This window comes from Schistocerca nitens, chromosome 9 (genome assembly GCF_023898315.1).
Source record: "Schistocerca nitens isolate TAMUIC-IGC-003100 chromosome 9, iqSchNite1.1, whole genome shotgun sequence".
In the NCBI taxonomy this organism is placed as follows: Eukaryota; Metazoa; Arthropoda; class Insecta; order Orthoptera; family Acrididae; genus Schistocerca; species Schistocerca nitens.
Window position 1 is genome coordinate 394278583 of NC_064622.1, and position 20549 is coordinate 394299131.

Below are 20549 nucleotides of genomic sequence, written 5' to 3' on the forward strand. Positions count from 1 at the left end.
ATGACACTGTACATTCTGTTCAACTGGTCTTCCAGGTTCTTTACAATGTCATCGGCAAACCTCGAAGGTTTTCTTTCTTCTCCATGGATTTTAATTCCTACTCCAAATTCTTCTTTTGTTTCCTTTACTGCTTGCTCAGTGTATAGATTAAATAAATCGGGGATAGGCTACAACCCCATCTCATTTCCTTCTCAACCACTGCTTCCCTTTCATGCCTCTCGACTCTTATAACTGCCATCTGGTTTTTGTACAAATTGTAAATAGCCTTTGGCTCCCTGTATTTTATCCTTGCCACCTTCAGAATTTGAAAGAGAGTATTCCAGTCAACATTGTCAAAAGCTTTCTCTAAGTCTACAAATGCTAGAAACCTGGGTTTGCCTTTTCTTAATCTATCTACTAAGCTAAGTCGTAGGGTCAGTATTGCTTCATGTGTTCCTATTTTCTACGGAATCCAAACTGATCTCCCCTAGGTCAGCTTCTACCAGTTTTTCCATTCATCTGTAAAGAATTCGCATCAGTATTTTGCAAACATGACTTACTAAACTGATAGATCGGTAATTTTCACATCTGTCAACATCTGCTTTACCATATGTCCACATTAAACCTAACAACAAACAGTTCTTACAGTCTGACAGTTACAATCCTTCCCATGTCAAACACTCTCTCTCATAAGCCTTGGCATCCAAGGCAGATATTTATTTAGTTGCAGACTCTTTACAGCTGTACACCACCATTCTCATATCAGCCTTCACTGGGCACAATTGCATCAACCAGCCTAGTTCAGAAGCAGATTTCTCAGGCCATCATATCCAATTTTGGTACCACTGATCCCTCCACAAACAACTTGTCACTCAGTATTATACTTGTCTTGAATGTATTGATCAGCTACTTTGATGAGGCTATGACTTCCTAAAATGATGCCCTGAGATGGGGTTCTTCCATCTGACATTTTGGCCACCACCCCTAGAATAGCTTTCCAATGCCTCCTTCCTATCTCCACAGTATCCTTCTTAGACCCTGTGCTGCTTCTGCACCCATTTCCCTACCCTATGGCTCCTACCCCTGTGACTGTCCCCATTGTAAGACTTGCCCTATGCACCCTCCTACCACCATCTGTACCAGCCTCGTAACTGGCAACACATACACTATCAAAGGGAAATGACACGTCCTTTACCAGTTGTTATATAAACACTGTTTGGCCTTTTACATGGGCATGACTACCCCCAAGTTACCATTTAGGATGAATGGATATGGCCCTGGAAATGCCTTATCCTGTTGCAGAACATGCTCTGGTAAGTCTCCCTTGACCTGGGGCTCTGGGTGACTTTTCCGAACTCTCCCCACTTCCTAAACTCATCCAGCCCTTTTCCTTCACCCTATACTTTTCCTTTCAACCCTTCTGCCAGGAGAAGAAGCCATTGGTGCCAAAAGCTTGCAGATTTAAATATCTTTATACGTGTGTTCTCCAGCCATTGCCACATGAGTATATTTTTTTATCTATCTGATTACATTCTATTATCAAAAACTGGTTATTTTCATTAATCTATCCTTTTCATAATATTAATGAAAATAAAATAATATTTCATAAGTGACTGATCACAACTATATGTAGCGATAATTCCAATGAAGACATGCAACTCAAATGAAGACACAGTCAATTCTGTGTTCTCTGTATGACATAGTTTAATGGGTTTGGGAGGTCTCAATATTATGCTAGATCCAAGATTCAGCACCTTCTTTCTCTGTTTGTTTGTTTCATTCTCTCTCATTCCTAAATTCCACGAAACAGAACAATCCTGTTATATTTATGAATTGTTTATACTCATCCTAGGAGAAATTCTTGTGTTTTAATGCATAAACTTAGTAATATACTATCAAAACATGAACTACAGATCATAATGTGGCAGATAATGCCAGTATCAGTGGTAAAAGTAATGAGTGCTATGTGGTATAGTGCACTTACATTGCAGCTATGGTTGATGAATCTTGCCAAATTTCCACATTTTGTAGCGTCTATTATGGTATCAACGTCTATCCTAAAGAGGTAGGAACTACCAATCCCTGTTGCTTCATAATGGCGCTCTCGAAGATCAGCTACAAGAGGTCGCACCATCTGTCCCACATATTCAATAACCATTTCATCAGCAGCAATTGGCTCCATGGCAAACAGACCCCAATCATGTATAGCTGACTTTGCAAATTTTAGCTGCTTCTTTCGGAACTGTAAACAGAAAAAGTAATGGTTTCTCATATTAATCTTCAATGGAGCTTATTTTAGAGCATGGGCTATGAAGCACACACAAATGAAAGACAATGATAATGAAAAAGAAATATGTAAATTAAAGAAATAAGGGCAAATTGAATCACATTACATATGCCGGTACAAATGACAATACAAAAAGTTGCTGCCTCTATCTCATATAGTCTTGAGATGTAATTTAACATAATTGTAGAACATTACTGTTAGCTGCATATGACAAAGCTTTCACTGCTATGAAAGTAAATCTGATTAACTTTATAGAGTTGAATGTAATGACTTATTTTTATAAACTGTTAATTTACATCCAATTGAGTTAATTACATGGGCTGTGCATATTATGCAAAATAAATAATAAAATTTGTTTATATGTTCTCAACCAATTTTAAATGGCCCAAAAACAATTTGTATGTGTGCGTTTGGTGCACACACTCTTACGTAATACTTAATCCAGTAGCTAATTTGTCATCCTTTCTACAAGCCTGTCCACAGATACTGCCCTTTTTATTTGATAAGTAATGATCTATTCTCATACACAAATTGTACTCTGTCCTTTCCACAGAAAAATCTCTCTCTAAATTTCTGCATGTATTAGAAGAATTTACTGTTTAAACCTTTCCATCAATGCTTGTCAAAATACATTTTAATGGCTCAAGGAAATGATGACATGGAATTCAAGGAGTGAGGAGGAGAATGTTAACTGCAAAATATGCAAGAAGAAACTTGGACAAAAAACTGAGCCTGAAAAATAGCACTATTCGAAAAAGTTGTTCTTTCTAACCACATCAGCACCATTATGTCTTAATTTTTAGTTTTACCATATGAAAACAAATGTTTTGCAGCATTTACATTACAATACTTTTAGTAGTAATAGTTATTGGGGAATGGGTGCAGTTTTTTTGCTTTTCTGTTTAGACTCAACCAAATTCCAAGTTGGTAAAGTTATCACACACAGTTACTCAGCAAAGACAAAACTTTGTTGATTTTTTGCTTATCATGTGTGGTTTCATCAAGGACAGATATAAAATCTGAAAATGTGCCATGAATCAAGATATTACGACTGAAATCATCAAAGTGTGGACAGATGAGACTCTACAGTGGGACACACAAAAAAGTTATTAAATAGACTGAGAAGTTTGTGTTAACCATTTAAGCATGCTTTGCACTTGTACACTCAGTACTCATATACTGAATTCCAATTTGTAACATCTCACACAAGAGAATAGTTAAGATAATGAGGCAACTTCTACTTCTGGAGCTCAGTTTCTTGTCTTGCCTTGTATTTATATTCACAAAACAGTGTTTTGTTCACGAAAATTTACATATTTTACATAAAATAGAAACACCATCATCAGATCTGTCATTTCAAAGCACTGTAAGGCAAATGGGAGTTCTACACAACATGCTACCCAATAGCTTGAAGTCAAATAGAGAAGGATTCAGCACAAAAGTTAAAATATTACTTCAGAAGAACTGCTTCTACACAGTAGAACAACTTATGAATGCCAGTGTAAACATCTTATCACATACTGGAAGTTTGTAGCTGATTTACTTCATTCTACAGATGAAACAATTATTTCAATTATTGTGAATCTAAAATAATCAAGTTAAATGTTTTCTTAAATATCATGTATTTTTAACTGACTTATTTCATTCTACAGACTTAACTACTCTATTTCGTGTTAGAGAGAATTATAATATTCATAAAAATTGCAATCGTGACATGTCCCATATCCAACCATAACAATACACAACAGCATTTCCTTAAAATAAAATAAAATTATTTTACTAGTTATTTATAGCAGCATTAGAGCTTCAAAAACAATTAATGAGATTATGTTGTAATGGTTACAATGGATTTCAAAGGCAGCGATAACAATACAATTAATGAGTGGTAATTTTTGCCTCCACCACACTTCCATCTAGCAGTTCACCAATCTGTGCTGTCAAAAAACTTGTATGTTTGCACTGTAATGAAAATTTTTCATATCCCTTAGATTTGTGACTGTTCCAGGAACGCAATATACAGCAAGACTGTCATAAATCAACACTCAATAATCTGGCAGATCCTATAGTCCAGCATGCATTATAAATTTTCTGTATGTTTTTTCTCAGAACAGCTGGCAGTACAGTTGTCAAAGGAAGTATCAGAAACTGAGGGTAATGAAGAAGAAACTTCTAGAACTCGCATCTCTTGGGTTGAGGTTTCAGAAGCCTTAACAGTTTTAGGGAAATTTGCCGAGCCTATGACACTTCTGAAGTTGTGACTTTGCACATTATACAAAATATTTTTGTAAAAAAAGAGCTCAGTCAAAGAAACAAGTTTGTAGAAATGCTATGTTCCACAGGGCTTAAAAGACAATTTCACATAAATCATCAGTGGTAAATACTAGTCTAACATATTCCACACCCCGGCAACAGTTGATATCTGTCCTATTCCTAAAGACAGTGATTCCAATTAAACTGCACCAAAGTCTTGATAACAACTTTTATTAGTAATCTTGTTCTTGATCTTTTCAAATCAAAGGCGCTTACTTTAATTTGTAAATGATGAACAAAAAATTATGTACACTGAAGTTTTCTAAGACTTTGAATCTTAAACTGATCGAATAGAGCAGTATAGTTTTCTATTAATAACTCAATTTTGTTGTTGTTTTCTTTCTTTTTTTTTTTCAGAAAAGAAACACACACTTTTAATATTTTTATACTTTAATCTCACCTATTTCACGTTCAATAAATAATATTTACTTGTTTTAATGCACAGAAACTAAATGTTTTGTTTATATCCCATTTTTTGACAAGGTTTGAAAAAAATAATTTTTACAATCCAGTAATGACAGCTTCCCAAGCATGCCTAATTATAAAGGTCTTACTGTAGAAAGGAGAGACGTCAGTAATATGACTACAAATATAAACTTTCAGTACCATAAAAGGAAGAATGGATTTTATGATTTACCTTCAACTGATTGAATTTAAGGAGATCACTATCAGTATCAATGCCAAACGCTGTTAGCAGCCTTCTCTGATTACTGCGAGCTTCTCGTGATAATGTCTGCATCTTGCCCGATACAGATTTTATAATTTCTGTAGACAGACCACCTGTTTCCTCACTTGCTTGTTGTATGACCTGACCATAATGATGCTGCAAATAAAAACAGAAAACTATTATTGAGCTTGAAAATAAATTAAAAAGTTATGAAAACAAGTTATTCTATTCTCTTTTTCCTGGAAATACTCATTACATAATAAATTAAACAGTTATGAAAACAAGATATTCTCTCTCTCTCTCTCTCTCTCTCTCACACACACACACACACACACACACACACACGCACACACACACACACACGGAGGGAGGGGGAGAGGGAGAGGGAGGGAGGGAGAGGGAGGGAGGGAGAGGGAGAGAGAGAGAGAGAGAGAGAGAGTGAGAGAGAGGGGGGGACAGGGGGGGCAGAGAGGGGGGGGGACAGAGAGAGATATGTTTGCGGTTGTTCCTTCCTGTAAATAAAGGCTTCAAGGCAGATGATGCACAATCAGAAAGATTTAGTATACCTTGTGCTTCAACTTCTCTTTCACGTCAATCTTATAATATCCTTCTGTTCTTGCACATCCTGTTTTGTGAACACGGCCTTCGTCACGCTTTTTCTTTCTTGGTGCAGATGACAAGTCAGTAAGTAAGAATGAGTTAAGGAAATATGCATGATAATGTAACCCAAGACAGTCATGATAATCATTTTAGTAACTAAGTAAAGTTTTAGATGGTATTGTTATCACACTACAGACTTTATGGTCAATCAACAATATATGGTAAAAAATTATACATAGGTTTCATAATATTATAGGAATCTATTTTACCAACTGACAGAAGAAATGCTCACTATAAATTTTTCAAATAAATTAGCAGCAACTGGAATTTATTACCTACTAACAACTAGAAAATATAGGCTGAACTAATGCTAATAATAAGTTACAAAAGGTAGCAGGTAAACAAACGTGCATGCACATTTGCACTACCATCATTTAGCAATGTCAAAAGGCCAAAAATGTCATATAATATTACTCCTGTATTCTAAAAGGAAAAGCATGCATACCCTCACCAGAGAAGAATGGTCTCAATGTAAGACAGAAAAACAACAATTAAATAATTTTTTTGTAGAAAGTCACATGATATATAACCAACAATGACACTCATCAATACAAATAATTTAGGATTTAAGGCTACAAGTAACAGAAAATTAGAAGCATTATGTCACTGAAAGGCTCAACTGTTTTACCTCTTATCTTAATATCTACTCCATCTTTCGATGGCTCAATGCATCTACTACTCAGTGAGTTTTTACCTTTACCCTTACATTATTTACATTCCACCAGAACTTTCAATCACACATATGACAGTCTTATGACAGCCCAATATACCACATTCAGTGGCAAAAACAACATTAACATCCAAACCAAAAATTTTCACATTCTGAATGGTAATGTATTTCAATACATTATTAAACACATTATTACTAAACATACCTAGGTGCATTAAAAGTTATTTAATCATCGTCCCAGGATGTTCTGAGAATTGCTAAAAAAACTGATGTTCTATGATTTTATTATTATCGAAAGGTTTATCTTGTTGAATCTAATATTGTTAAGTTTATCACAACTTAGCCGAAATTAATAAACATACCTACTGATCACAAGTTAGTGGTTGCATTCCAGAGTAACTGAACATATCTTAGAATAATTTGCAGCAGATTTCTCATTTATTTTTGCCTGCTTATAAGCTGGAGGAGGGCTGTGAAATATTTTGATGCCAGATCAAGAATGATTTTTGCTGAAGAATGTGATCATATTTTGCTTGAAGAGATGCTTTAATATTACTGAGAATTTTCAGAACATAGCTCATAAATACATTTTGTGCCAACCAGCGGCAGGCTTTAATTGCACTGATGACAGCATTGTGGAAGAAGACCATTACTTTCATCATCCTCGGATTACCCCTACAATCTTTCCCTCTCTCATATTGAAAGGTATTGAACCTGCAGCCACAATTAACAATTAATCCAGAAATGAGATTGGACTGTAAACACCTCAGGAGGAAAAAAAAGAGCCACTATAAGCTGCCAATTACTGTTAATGGGTGTTTTCTGAAGGAAAGAGATGTTTTTCTTCCAAAGACAGATATGCCACTGCTCATCATGCTAGTCTGAGCTGTGTACGCTGCTGCTTTTCTCCATAACTACCGCAGCCTAAAACCAATAGAACCCATATATTTCATGAAGTCTGTCTTACTCTACTGTTTTAACCCTCCTGCCCCCCTAAAACCACACACAACATTATTAAACAAAATTCCTTGATGCCACAGTATGGGTCTTATCAATCGACACCTTTTAAGTCAATTTATGTTATAAATTTCTTTACTCCCCCAATTCCATTCAGTACCTACTCATTAGTTATCAGATCTACCACATTGCAAAACCTTCTATTCTCTTCTTGTCTGAACTATGATTTTCTTGTCATTGCCAGTATGAATTTTACAGCCTCTCTACTTCTGCAATCTTCACATATTCTGCTGCACAAACAGCAAAGCTCTTCACTACTTCTAGTGTATCATTTCATTTCTAGTGTATCATTCCCTGGCTGCCACCTGGTTCAATTCAACTGTATCCCATTGTCCTTGTTTTGCTTCAGCTGATGTAGATCTTATAACCTGCCTGTAAGACACTATGTATTCCATCAATTGCTCTTTAAAATCATTTTCAGTCACTGACAGAATTACAATGTCATCAGCTATCCTCAAGGTTTATATTTCTTCTCCCCTTAGCTTTAATTTCTGTTCCAAATTTTTCCTTGGTTTCCTTCACTGCTAGATTCATGCACAGATTGCATAACATCAACAATCCTGTTTCACTTCCTCCTTAACTACTGCTTCTGTTTCATATGCTTTATCGAAGTCTTACTTCAGCAGTCAGATCTTTGGTCAAATTGCATATAACCTTTCACTCTTTGTATTGTATCCCTGATATCTTCAGAATACAAAGAGTATATTCCAGTTAACATTTTCACAAGCTTTTTCTGAGTGTATTCCTATGAACATGTTCACAAGCTTTTCCTACATCTACAAATACTGTGAACTTAGGTTTGTGTTTCTTCAGTCTATCTTCTAAGATAAGGCATTAGGACAGTACTGCCTTATCTGTTCCTAAATTTCTCCATAACCCAAATTGATCTACCCCAGGGTTGTCTTCTACCAGTCTTTCCATCCATTCTTCTGATAATTATTTGTGTCAGTACTTTGCAACATTGATTTACCAAGTTGATGGTTCTGTAATATTCACCCCTATCAGTACCTGCATTTTTTGGCACTGGGATTATTCCTTTCATCTTTAACTCTGAAAAACTATAGTAAGGATATGTTTTATGCTGTGAGCGTAATGCGCATTGGCAGATGGGCTATAGCTTTACTGGCACTTTTAACTTGGACAGCACTGGCTAGCCCAGTGGTCCAACTGATGTGCAGTGATGTGAGCAGTTGCAGCTATAGCATAAAAATAGATGAGCAGAGAAACAATATAGCTTCAAATGTCATTTAATTCTTAAAGAGAATGAAATAATATTCGGTAAAACTCCGGCCTTACCAGCCGCTTCCTAGGGCACCAGATGGAAAACATAACATGCTGTTGCTCTTAGTTAACATAGTATTGTAATTAAAAATAAGATTGAGGAAAATTCTTCATTTAAACACAGGGTAATTTCTCTACACGAGATATGAGTGATGCAAAAGCGTTTTGCAGGGAATTCATCATATAGTTAAATATTGACTCCACTGAAGGTATTATTTACAATCAGTCCTCTAGTAATCTCATGATCCATTCCTTGTCTGAATCCAAGAAATACATTTCACTACTGGAAATTTCATGTGCTACATCAATGACGAGTCAATCAACAACAGAATCCACAAAGCCATCCAAGCGCCACATTTTCTCCTCCTGTCTTATTATGTGCCATTCTGTATCTTGTCAGCGTTTGACAGCGACACGTGTCGAAGCTTTGGGAATTAGGTCCAGTATGTCTGGCAGCTTAAATCCTGTAACATGGCTCAATTCTGTTGGCTTCATATTGCAGTGGTACAGAGGCAACTGTAAAAAAGGTAGCATTTGTATGGTGCTGTGAAAATTCTGAATGGTGGGCTCCATGTGGTTCCCAAGTTGTGCAGCGACCGTAAACCATAAAATTACCAAATAAGCACCAACCAGTTGCAAAATCATGTTTTCTTTATTTACTTTTGCAAATCGATTTCAACTGATTAACAGTAATCATCGGTGCTTTCAATGAAAGACAGTGTTACTACTCAGGGCACATATTCGTTGAAAGCACTGATGATGGCTGTTAATCCGTTAAAATCGATTTGCAAAAGTAAATAAAGAAAACATGATTTTGCAACTAGTTTCTGCTTATTTGGTAATTTTGCTGTGAAAATTGTTGTTGTCCATGTTTCCACAACACTTCCTACTGTGGCTCTTAAGAGACGACATCTGTGGTACAAACCAACGGACAAAGTCTAAACGAAGAGTATTTGGTTTTTCATTTTTGTCCTAAAAATTTAATTTGTTATGTGTTCTTCATTTGAACTATCGTTACAGACAGTCTATTATAAAATATGGATAATTAAGAGTTTATATTTACTATGAAAACTGGAACTTTGTGTGCAATATATAAGTAGAAACAAGATGATGTGCATTTTTTATTAAAAGTATTGATTAGGTATGTGTTAATTAGGATATATGTGACAAATTTTACATTTAAAAGATATAGATATGCCAAACTGAATGTAAAAAAGTAATGACCACACTGAGAGTTGAACCCTCGATCCACAGACTGTACTGAATTACTGTTCAACAACACTACTGATTCAGCTACGCGTTGTGTTTTCAAAACCCTCTTAGCTTTAGCAAGCACAATTCCTCAGAAAAGTTCAAAGCTGATATTTTTCTGTAAGCTTGTGAAAAACATGAAGAACATCCTGTTTCCTGCCCCCCCCCCCCCCCCTCAACACACACACACTTTTTAATTGTGTTCCATACTCATGTTTCACTACAGAGCAGGAAGTGATTTCAGACATTTTTATACTATGTGTTAACAGGACAACAGTAGAGAGACAGAGATTGAGATTGTACATAAGTTTTGAAATAAAAACCACATAGCTAAAATGTTATTAAGAAAAATGTTGATGGCTGTTAATACATTAGAATCTCTTGATATCCAATACGTACATACATAGGACATACTTCCAAGAGCATAACAACACCAGTGTAGAAGAATGATATATACTTGATACTACAAGACACTGAAGAACAACAATGTGAAAATATATTTACAATGCAATATATGATAAAAATATAGTTAAGTCTAGAAAGGATATCAGGATGATCAACCCAGTGAGTATCATTCAGCCAGTATCCCTGAGCATCATCAGCCAACATTGCCTCATAACTGCGTTTCAAATAATGTATATCTTCCTTGTCAATGCCACGTGTTAAAAACTCGTACAATACAGTCATTTCTCCAATAATGTCCCGCTTGGAGAACACAACAGCCTTAGTAACAGGTTTAACATATGCAGTCTCGTTCATAAGCTCCTCAAACTTAGATTTTCGAGCTTTTTTGGAAGCTGGAGGCAGTTCATTTTCAACTGAAGTTGCATGATTAGTAAGCGGAGGTCGAGACAATGGCCGCTTAGCACCTCTCGGTGTTTCGTCACTACTAAGCGGAGAGGCAGAAGGTTCACGCCTGGGTGGTAAGCTATAGGAGTGTTCAGCCGTGATGTCAGGAGGTGATGACAATTCTGCAAATGTATCTTCAGGTGGAAGACCCCCATTCAATACTGTAGGTGGACCTGTGTCTGTTGCAGTCTTCAGGATGATGGATTCACCACCAGCCAGAGCCATGAGTGCTTCTGCTGCAGCAGAATCAACAGTGCTGTGCATTTCCATTTTGTGCAACGGACTGAGAGAAGTGGGAACAGCAACACTCGCTGGCAAAGGAATTTCCTCAAGTGCAGGTTTCACATCCTCAAGTCCCGCAACTCCAAATCCACTTTCTGTATCACTGAGACTCTCAGGGGGAATAGGAGTTTCACTGCGCTCAGGTGTCCTCGCTTTACTGTGAAAGTTAAGAAAGATTCATTACACTGGCATGCATGAAAAAGTGACATTACATAATCACAAAATAGTTGGGTTTAATTTTTAGCTACATAATGAAAACATTAAGATTTCACAGATAAATAATTTTAAAGGTTAGTAAAGAATTATATACAAGAATTTGCTGATAACTGATTTCTGAATCATTAGCAACAAGATTCTGATTTTTACAGATGTAGACACACCTATTTCTCAACAAAACTGATATATGCTGATAATTAATTGACCATTTTATTATACAATTATAACAAAGTTAAACCAGAAGATATTCAATATATTTGTATGAAACAAAATAAATTAAGCTAACAAACCCCATTTTACTATGCCTGAAAGATATACATAAAATATTTTATTCAGAGTTTGACACACTGGGTTGGCTTCATGCAAAAAATTTTAACTTTTGTTAAAATGCTAGAGTTATGCACAAGTCTCAGTAAAGCAGAATCTACTGTTGCTTTGGACGTAACAGAACAGTTATTTGTGCATTTGTATGAAATCATTCCAAAATAAAGAAAAACCTGCGTAAGGCAACTGGACTATTATACACAAACTTACCTCTTTCTTTACTAGGATTTGCTGCAGTGAACTTTTCTGATAAAAGTTTATGCCAGTCAAGGACTCAAACCCTTGCACTTGTCTTCATCCAACTGAGGTTTAACAGTATACCATTTTATTTCGATGATGTGACTTACCGAACGAAAGTGCTGGCAGGTCGATAGACACACAAACATACACACGAAATTCAAGCTTTCGCAACAAACTGTTGCACATCCTTTCGTCTTTCCCTCTCCTTCCCTCTTTCCTGATGAGGCAACAGTTTGTTGCGAAAGCTTGAATTTCGTGTGTATGTTTGTATTTGTTTGTGTGTCTATCGACCTGCCAGCACTTTTGTTCGGTAAGTCACATTATCTGTGTTTTTAGATATATTTTTCCCACGTGGAATGTTTGCCTCTATTATATTTATAGTATACCATTTTAGCTAGTTATGAGAGTTCAATGCCAGATGCCCTTAATTAGCTACAAGATTGTGGTACAATCACACCCTAAATGATATATCCTCTCTCCTAGGAGGGCTAAACACACAGCAGAGTAGAAGACTACCTGTACTGTTTGGAATATATGAATAGAGGGCATCTAGTGGCAACATGAATCTCTGAGTTAGACTGCGAGGCTTCGATGATGCTTCTGGAAAGGCACTAATCTTGAAAGCCAAGTACATAGGTTTAAATCCTTGTCTGTCACCAAGTTTTAATTTGACACAACAGCTCAGCGCTAAATTTTCCTCTCACAATTAGTGGATATTAGTCTTCGCCTTGTAACAACCCAGAATGGTTATCATATCCGACCTTTCTCAAACTAAGTGAACTTGTTTAATCCTCAACATTGCAAAGCTGAACTTTCCCTTAATCAATACGGTCTTGTTGCCTGTAGATAAATGCAGAGCCCAGTGCTGCACTGATATGAGCACTGTTAACAGAATGAAAGAGTACTTTGTGCATGTCTCATCTTTAGCAGCTTCCTTAGGATGACCAGAACTGGTTCACTAGATTCTACGTAGAATATGAGAAAGAAACAAGTTCTCTGAACCCGTTGGTGAGTTCAACTACCTCAGGTTGGTGCGTATCACTGCTTCATACACATTGCAGCCACTGACGAATCCCCATCTCATCTCTTTGGTGTGGAAGACATGTCATTTTGCTCAAACAATGCACTACAAAAATGTAACTGTGTTGTTAAAATTGCACAGAACTCATATGGGAATTATGCACATTAAAATCACGCACACATTTCCCAGAATAAAATTTAAAACTGCTGTGTGATGGCCACTCTTACATCACCCTCATAGTAGTGACTGACACATTGTTGTGTGAAACAAGGATAGAGAAATGTGTCAACAAACAGTGTGCTTAACAGACATACCCCAAGCAAATGATATAGCATCAATAACAATTTCAAGGGCTGTTTGTATAAAGTAGCTCATCTTTGATAAACACAAAAAATGAACTTCAATCAAGCTGAGCTCAAAGCCACTAAATGTTGTAGTACATAATCAAGACTGGCCTGGATGCTCCTGGAGAACATCCATTTTATGCATTTCACATACCAGACCACAAATAGGTTGCCAGAGGACTATGACAAGAAAGTTTCCAATCAATCATATATTAGCCATTTTCAAGTGATGATATGAAAGTGAAACTTGCCCTTCCCAGAACCAATGGTACCTATCATTCTTGTACATATGTCATTGGAAACAGTTCTGCTGAAATGTGGCATGTAGCATCTTCTGAAACTTTCCTGATGTAGCTGTTACCCTAATACAAAGGAATGAACTTCATGTGTTGTTAGGCCCGTGCAGGACATGGTGGCCCATGTGCTGTGTAGAATTTTCATCCACAGTGTTGGGCAAGTTCAATTGTTTGTTCGGTAGTGGAGGTCACTTTTGTTTGCCCACTAGCTGGTTGGTGATGCATTGAGCTGGCAAAATCAAAGCATACACCATGCAATCTTTCTAAAATGGTTTTACAGAAAACATTCAGCATAAAATTTTCATTTTTATGTCACTTATATATAGCTTTATATGTCAGCTTCACGATGAAATGCCTGTCATTTGGTTACCAGTCACAGTTATTGAAATATCTGCATTTAAATAAGACAATGCTTGAAATTTGAAAAAGTTTGCAATGAAAAGGAGGGGTTGTTATGATTTTGTGTTTGGTACATATTACACCCTGTGCTGCTGTATAAGAAATTTAGCTAACATCTTGACTTTTTCTTTAGACTTGGATGGAGGTCTCTACCTGTCACCAATCTTGAAAGAACTGATTTTACATAGCGCACTAATTTGGAATTGCACACGGCAGTGAAAAAGCCAGAATGAAATATCTGTAACATTCCTCATATCTCATAGATAGTTTGACGTTTTCAAACAAGATTCTGGCAAATGACAGCATGCAAGGAGGAGAGTATTTTGCCATATGGTTAATACACAAAGTTTCATTATCACCCATGCTGTTCAACAAACTAAAGACTTGTTCAATGAAACACGTAATTTTTAAGGCCAATCTATAGCTGTTGAAATGAGAATTGCCGTGAGTTCGTGAGTTTTCTACATCTACATCTACATGACTACTCTGCAATTCACATTTAAGTGCTTGGCAGAGGGTTCATCGAACCTCAATCATACTATCTCTCTACCATTCCACTCCCAAACAGCGCGCGGGAAAAACGAACACCTAAACCTTTCTGTTCGAGCTCTGATTTCTCTTATTTTATTTAGATGATCATTCCTACCTATGTAGGTTGGGCTCAACAAAATATTTTCGCATTTGGAAGAGAAAGTTGGTGACTGAAATTTCGTAAATAGATCTCGCCGCGACAAAAAATGTCTTTGCTGTAATGTCTTCCATCCCAATTCGCGTATCATATCTGCCTCACTCTCTCCCCTACTACGTGATAATACAAAACGAGCTGCCCTTTTTTGCACCCTTTCGATGTCCTCCGTCAATCCCACCTGGTAAGGATCCCACACCGCGCAGCAATATTCTAACAGAGGACGAACGAGTGTAGTGTAAGCTGTCTGTTTGGTGGACTTGTTGCATCTTCTAAGTGTCCTGCCAATGAAACGCAACCTTTGGCTCGCCTTCCCCACAATATTATCTATGTGGTCTTTCCAACTGAAGTTGTTCATAATTTTAACACCCAGGTACTTAGTTGAATTGACAGCCTTGAGAATTGTACTATTTATCGAGTAATTGAATTCCAGCGGATTTCTTTTGGAACTCATGTGGATCACCTCACACTTTTCGTTATTTAGCGTCAACTGCCACCTGCCACACCATACAGCAATCTTTTCTAAATCGCTTTGCAACTGATACTGGTCTTCGGATGACCATAAGTGAAGTCATTACACATTTCTTTTTGTACCGAAGATGTGCTTTCTCCATAGGCTACTGACCTTACTTGTCCTCAGTTCCTCACTTAATAAACAACTGTGTCTGCACAACAAGTTAGTGAGGTGACATTGTGTAAAATCTGGTGTATTTTGGCGAAAGAAGCAAATTGTAACATGGCAACAAAACTGAATCATTCAAAAAGCCTCATACTTCACAGTGCCAATGGGACAGAACTCCATCCTGTTGGAAAATTAAGTCCTGGGAATCTCCCCTAACTTGAGGGAACAGCCATTATTCCAACATGTCCAGATACGTGATTCCTGTTACAGTCCTTTCCGCAAAGAAAAATGGTGATTAAACCTTTGTACAAGATACGACACACAACACGTTGATCTTCGGTGAGCCTCTTTCGTGTTGCAATGGTGAATGTGGATTTTCCAAACACTATATGTGAACATTGTGTGTGTTGACATTTCGCTTCATCACTAAAAATTACATGCTTTAGAAATGCATGAACCTCCATCTTTGCTAGCACATTACCAGAAAATGTGAGACGCTTCTCTTTGTCATTGGGATTGAGAGCCTGCACAAGTTGTAATCAGTATGGTTTGTACAGCAAACGCCGTTTCAGAACTTTCCATACAGTTGGTTGGGGTATTCCAAGTTCTTGACTGGCTCTATTGGTAGACTTACTGGGACTGTGCAAAAAACTTTCTTGAATAGCCGGACGCCATCCTCTGACACATGCAGTCGGTCTGTGCTTTTTCCTTTGCACACACTCCCAGTCTGTTTAAATTGCTTAAACCAATGGTTAATGCTTCTACGAGTCGGTGGATGAATACCAATTATATATGAAATGCCTGCTGCGCTGCAATTTGTGACTCACTTTTTGCGAACTCAAGAACATGCTACACAGTCTCCATCTCACTCAAAACTGACAGGGAAATGGAATGATGGGCCTACTGACGCGCGAACTCTACTGGCCGCTTCTGAAACCATCACCGCCTGCCCGCCAAAAAACTCTGAAACTTCCTCTTTTCATTGGCATAAAGCTTGTTCATTTTGGATTAATACTTTAATACACATGAATTTTTGGAAATGGGTCCATCACTTAGAATAACTCTGCAGTTATCGATAGGCACATAAAAAAGAATGAAAACATGCTAGCCTTCAGTTGAATCCTTTAAAGAAGTAGAGCATATGTAGCCGAGTGCGCGCATGTGCGTGCATGCGCGTACACACAGACAGGCAGAGAGAGAGAGAGAGAGAGAGATATGCCTTTTTAGTTACAGTGTGTCAGCTGACCACACAATGCCAGGATTACAGTTTGAAGTAGAGTTGGGTAAGGGATTGTATTAGTTGAGGTGGGGAGAAGGAGACAGAGGTGGAAGCAGAAGGAGGGATTGGGGAGGGGTAGCTGGCAGCTCAAGGGGAGGCACCCAGCGTGTAAGGTAGAAATGCGAGAGGAGGCACCGACATGTGTGTGGGATAGTAACACAACACACAGGTACCATACCTGATGAGTTCATGCGGCGCACAATGATGATAATATGAAGGCATGGATTGGGAGGGGGTGACAGGACAGGAAAGGAAGACTTTTGGGTACAGCATGTGGGTCAGTGTGTTAGCAGAGATTGACGCCTTGAGGATTATGGGAGTTTTGAAAGGATAATTCCCATTTGCATAGCTAAGAAAAGCTGGTGCTGGAGGAAAGATCCATGTGGCACTGTTTGTGAAGTGGCCACTGAACTTGAGCATGCTGTGCTTAGCAGTGTGTTCTGCCAGTGCATGGTCAACTGTGTGCTTGGCCACAGTTTGTCAGTGGCCTTCCATTCTTGATCATGCCCCCATGAAATCCTGTGCGGAAAGTATTACATAGTATATGATGTGACTGCTTCCACATATAGCCCTTCCTCTGATGAAACAGAATAAGCCTGTGATAGGAATGTAATTTATGTGCTGAAAGAGTGAATCAGGCAGGTCTTGCCCCTGGGTCTTCCACAGTGATATGACCCCATGGCAAGAGGTTGGGAGTGAGAGTGGCATAGGAATAGACTAGGACACCATGGAAGTTGGGTAGGCAGCAGGGTGCCACTTCAGGAGTGCGTTCCTCATTTCTGGGCATCCTGCAAGATAGTCCCCGTGAAAGGACGTGACTCAACTGTTCCAGTTTGGGTTGATATTAGGCAATGAGGGTGCATTCCTTTGCAGCTAGTTCTTGAGGGTGTGAGAGGATTTGGAACAAGAAATTGCAGACTAAGTTTGAAGGGTAGTGCCTGCCTGTGAAGGCCTTAGTGACCTTCAGTCTAGTTGCCACAGGAATTTTAGTCACTACAGATACTCCATACATGCATCGCCAGGCTAAATGGGGGCAATTTTTTGGTGTGGAATGGGTGACTGCTGTTGAAATGCAGGTAGTGTTGGTAGTTAGCAGGCTTGATATGGATGGAGGTAAGGATGGATCCACCAGAGGTGAAGGTCAACATCCAGGAAGTTAGCAAGTTGGGTTGAGGACGATGAGGTTCAGGTGATTGGGTAGAAGGCATTGAAGTTGAGTCGGCATGAAGCAGCCAACATGTGTGTATCACTGCTCTGAGGCATAGCTGCCAGAGGATGCTGTCAGTGTTGCAAATAAACCGAAGAGGCACTAGTCATGAGAGAACTTGTCATTAATCCATTGATGCTCTCCACTGTTCAGATGAAAAAGTCTTTGACTCATAGCTCCCACAACTTCAGTTGCAAATTTCCAGCAGGAATCACCCATTCTTTGTTCGGGGACTTCAGTGTCAGGGGAACATTCACATCACCCTGTGCACTGTAGGCTTTTTTCTTCTTTCCGCACTCCCTTGCATCAATAGGTTTAACACTTCTCGCTTCTGTAAGTTCACAATTCTTTTTCCCTTTCCAAAGAAAAGCAAACATGTCATGAGTCCCTAAATACAGAATCCTTATGCTGGAGAGACGGTAACCCAACGCATCGCAAACTTTACCATACAACCTGCAGCATGACGAAGAGAGCACAAGAGGCAGTAGATATCGTTGTACCCACCAGTATCACCGTCCTCTTAGCAATCATCAGGAGATCATTTATCAACTGACAAGTGGCAGTGACACTACAAAAATATCAACAGAACATACAGTCACAATACCAGTAATATGAGACATGGAACTTCCTGGCAGATTAAAACTGTGTGCCAGACCAAGACTCGAACTCGGGACCTTTACCTTCACTGGCCTGCGAAAGGCAAAGGTCCCGAGTTCGAGTCTCGGTCTGGCACACAGTTTTAATCTGCCAGGAAGTTTCATATTGGCGCACACTTCGCTGCAGAGTGAAAATCTCATTCGGGAATGTGAGACATGTTCTATCTTGACCCAGTGGAATTACTGGGGGCTAGAATCACAAGAGCTGAAGGTAATGGAGCCGGAGTTACCACAGCCAGAATTACCAGTCAAGGAACAGTACCACAGTGATGGATCACTGCAGCTGGGAGGTCCCAGATGCAAACAAAAATAAACACACAAACAAGAGAGCCACTAACTCCTTTGGCAATGGTGGGGCATTGGTGCTAACACCTACTACACCTATCATTAGTAGCAGCAACAACGACAACAACACAAGTGACAACAGAAAGAGCCCTGCAGCAGCCCCAAACAACAACACAGCAACAGTTATGCAGAGCATACCTGCACAGACTGGATTTGCACCAGTCATCATATACAAATATTGAGACCTGAGTCTTCAAAACAAAGCATTCATGGAGAGATACAGACCAACATCATCTTACTCACAACTATCAGTGGATCATGCTGCACTACATATATCTACCAAGGCCGGGTACACAAACCTAATAAGCTTCCTAGAGACATGCAATGTTGAATAAGCCATGTACAGAACTGCTGGTGAAAAAACTCAGCAGTACATAATGATGGGAATGGATTCACGAACTCATAATGAAACAATGCAAGGAGAACTTGTCGCTCTTGGCTGAGAATGTGTAAGTGCAAGCCGCATGACATGGTTCTCAACACACAGAAACATACTCAACTAATTGGTGGAGCTATCTGACATGGCCAGATGCTGCGACCTGCTGAAGGTACAGCTCTTCCCTCACATGGTCATGACTGTAGAAATACACAACCCACCCCAAGTCCCCCAACAATGCCAATGCTCTCAGAATTTTGGAAATCTGGCCGCACACACTGGTCTGGCACCCTGCTGCTGTAAATACAATGGCAGCCATTAGATCCCAGAAGTGCATACAGTGTACAGACAACACAAGCCACTGCAACCACACCAGTCATGAGACTAGAACCAGAGCACAACAACACAGCCCTGCCCCGGAATTTCGGACTACACAACGCACAAAAATATTATATATTACACATGGGCAACCACTACCTCAGAGAAGCAGAAGAAAGGAGTCAAACAATATACTATCAAATGTAGGAACATTACTATCCCACAACAACCACACCAACAACAGACCAACAAAATGCAGCACACAGCTCAGAGAGTCAAACCCCAATGCACACTACACTTGCCCTCACCACAACTATAACACAGGTGCCAACAAAATGAACCCACAAAATCAACACCGAAGCCTGCCCATACATTACGCCAAAACAAACAAGCAGCCGATAACACATCCACTAACGCAAAGGCCAACAGAAACATGGTTTGGAGGAACAATCGAGAAATTATTTCTCAACCACACATTGACTCGGGTCCTCATGAAGGTCTTTGGTTGCATCATCACACTCGGCACACAGTTCATTGTGGCCTCATCCAACCAGCACTGAGCTGTCATAATAAACTCCTTCAGCACACTCCTCACACTCTCTCATGGATAACAGCCCTCACGCAAAAAACGTTAACACTGACACAGATCCTGTTCTGGAACGCAGATGGGATCACCAACATTCGAACAACACTATTGAAGTAGTCACATTCATAGAGAGGAACGGTATCTGGATTGCTCATGAACGAAATGAAGCTTAAACCGCACAAACAACTTCATTTATCAGGCTCCTGCAGCTATCATACTCAAGGAAGGAGGCAGAACAGCAATCATTATGCACTAGGAAAAGAACTCCCTGAACTCAAAATTTTGAAGGCCATGCCCTTCAGGCCTATACTAATGATATCCCTATAGAATCCACCTAACCACGTCATAACACGGGATATCAGCACAATATATAACACTGCAC

The 20549-nt window shown here is 38.8% G+C and overlaps 1 protein-coding gene across 1 annotated transcript in view; it reads right to left on the minus strand.

Annotated features, from left to right (window-relative positions):
- The window catches only part of LOC126203085 (histone-lysine N-methyltransferase SETD1B), a 188592-nt gene that overhangs the window by 26045 nt on the left and 141998 nt on the right, over window positions 1-20549 (minus strand). Inside the window, exons 11-14 of the mRNA XM_049937327.1 lie at window positions 10671-11410; window positions 5810-5931; window positions 5214-5399; window positions 1964-2221 (exon numbers count right to left, since the gene is read on the minus strand). Coding sequence (XP_049793284.1) covers window positions 1964-2221; window positions 5214-5399; window positions 5810-5931; window positions 10671-11410 — 1306 coding nt within the window. The remainder of the gene's footprint in view (window positions 1-1963; window positions 2222-5213; window positions 5400-5809; window positions 5932-10670; window positions 11411-20549) is intronic.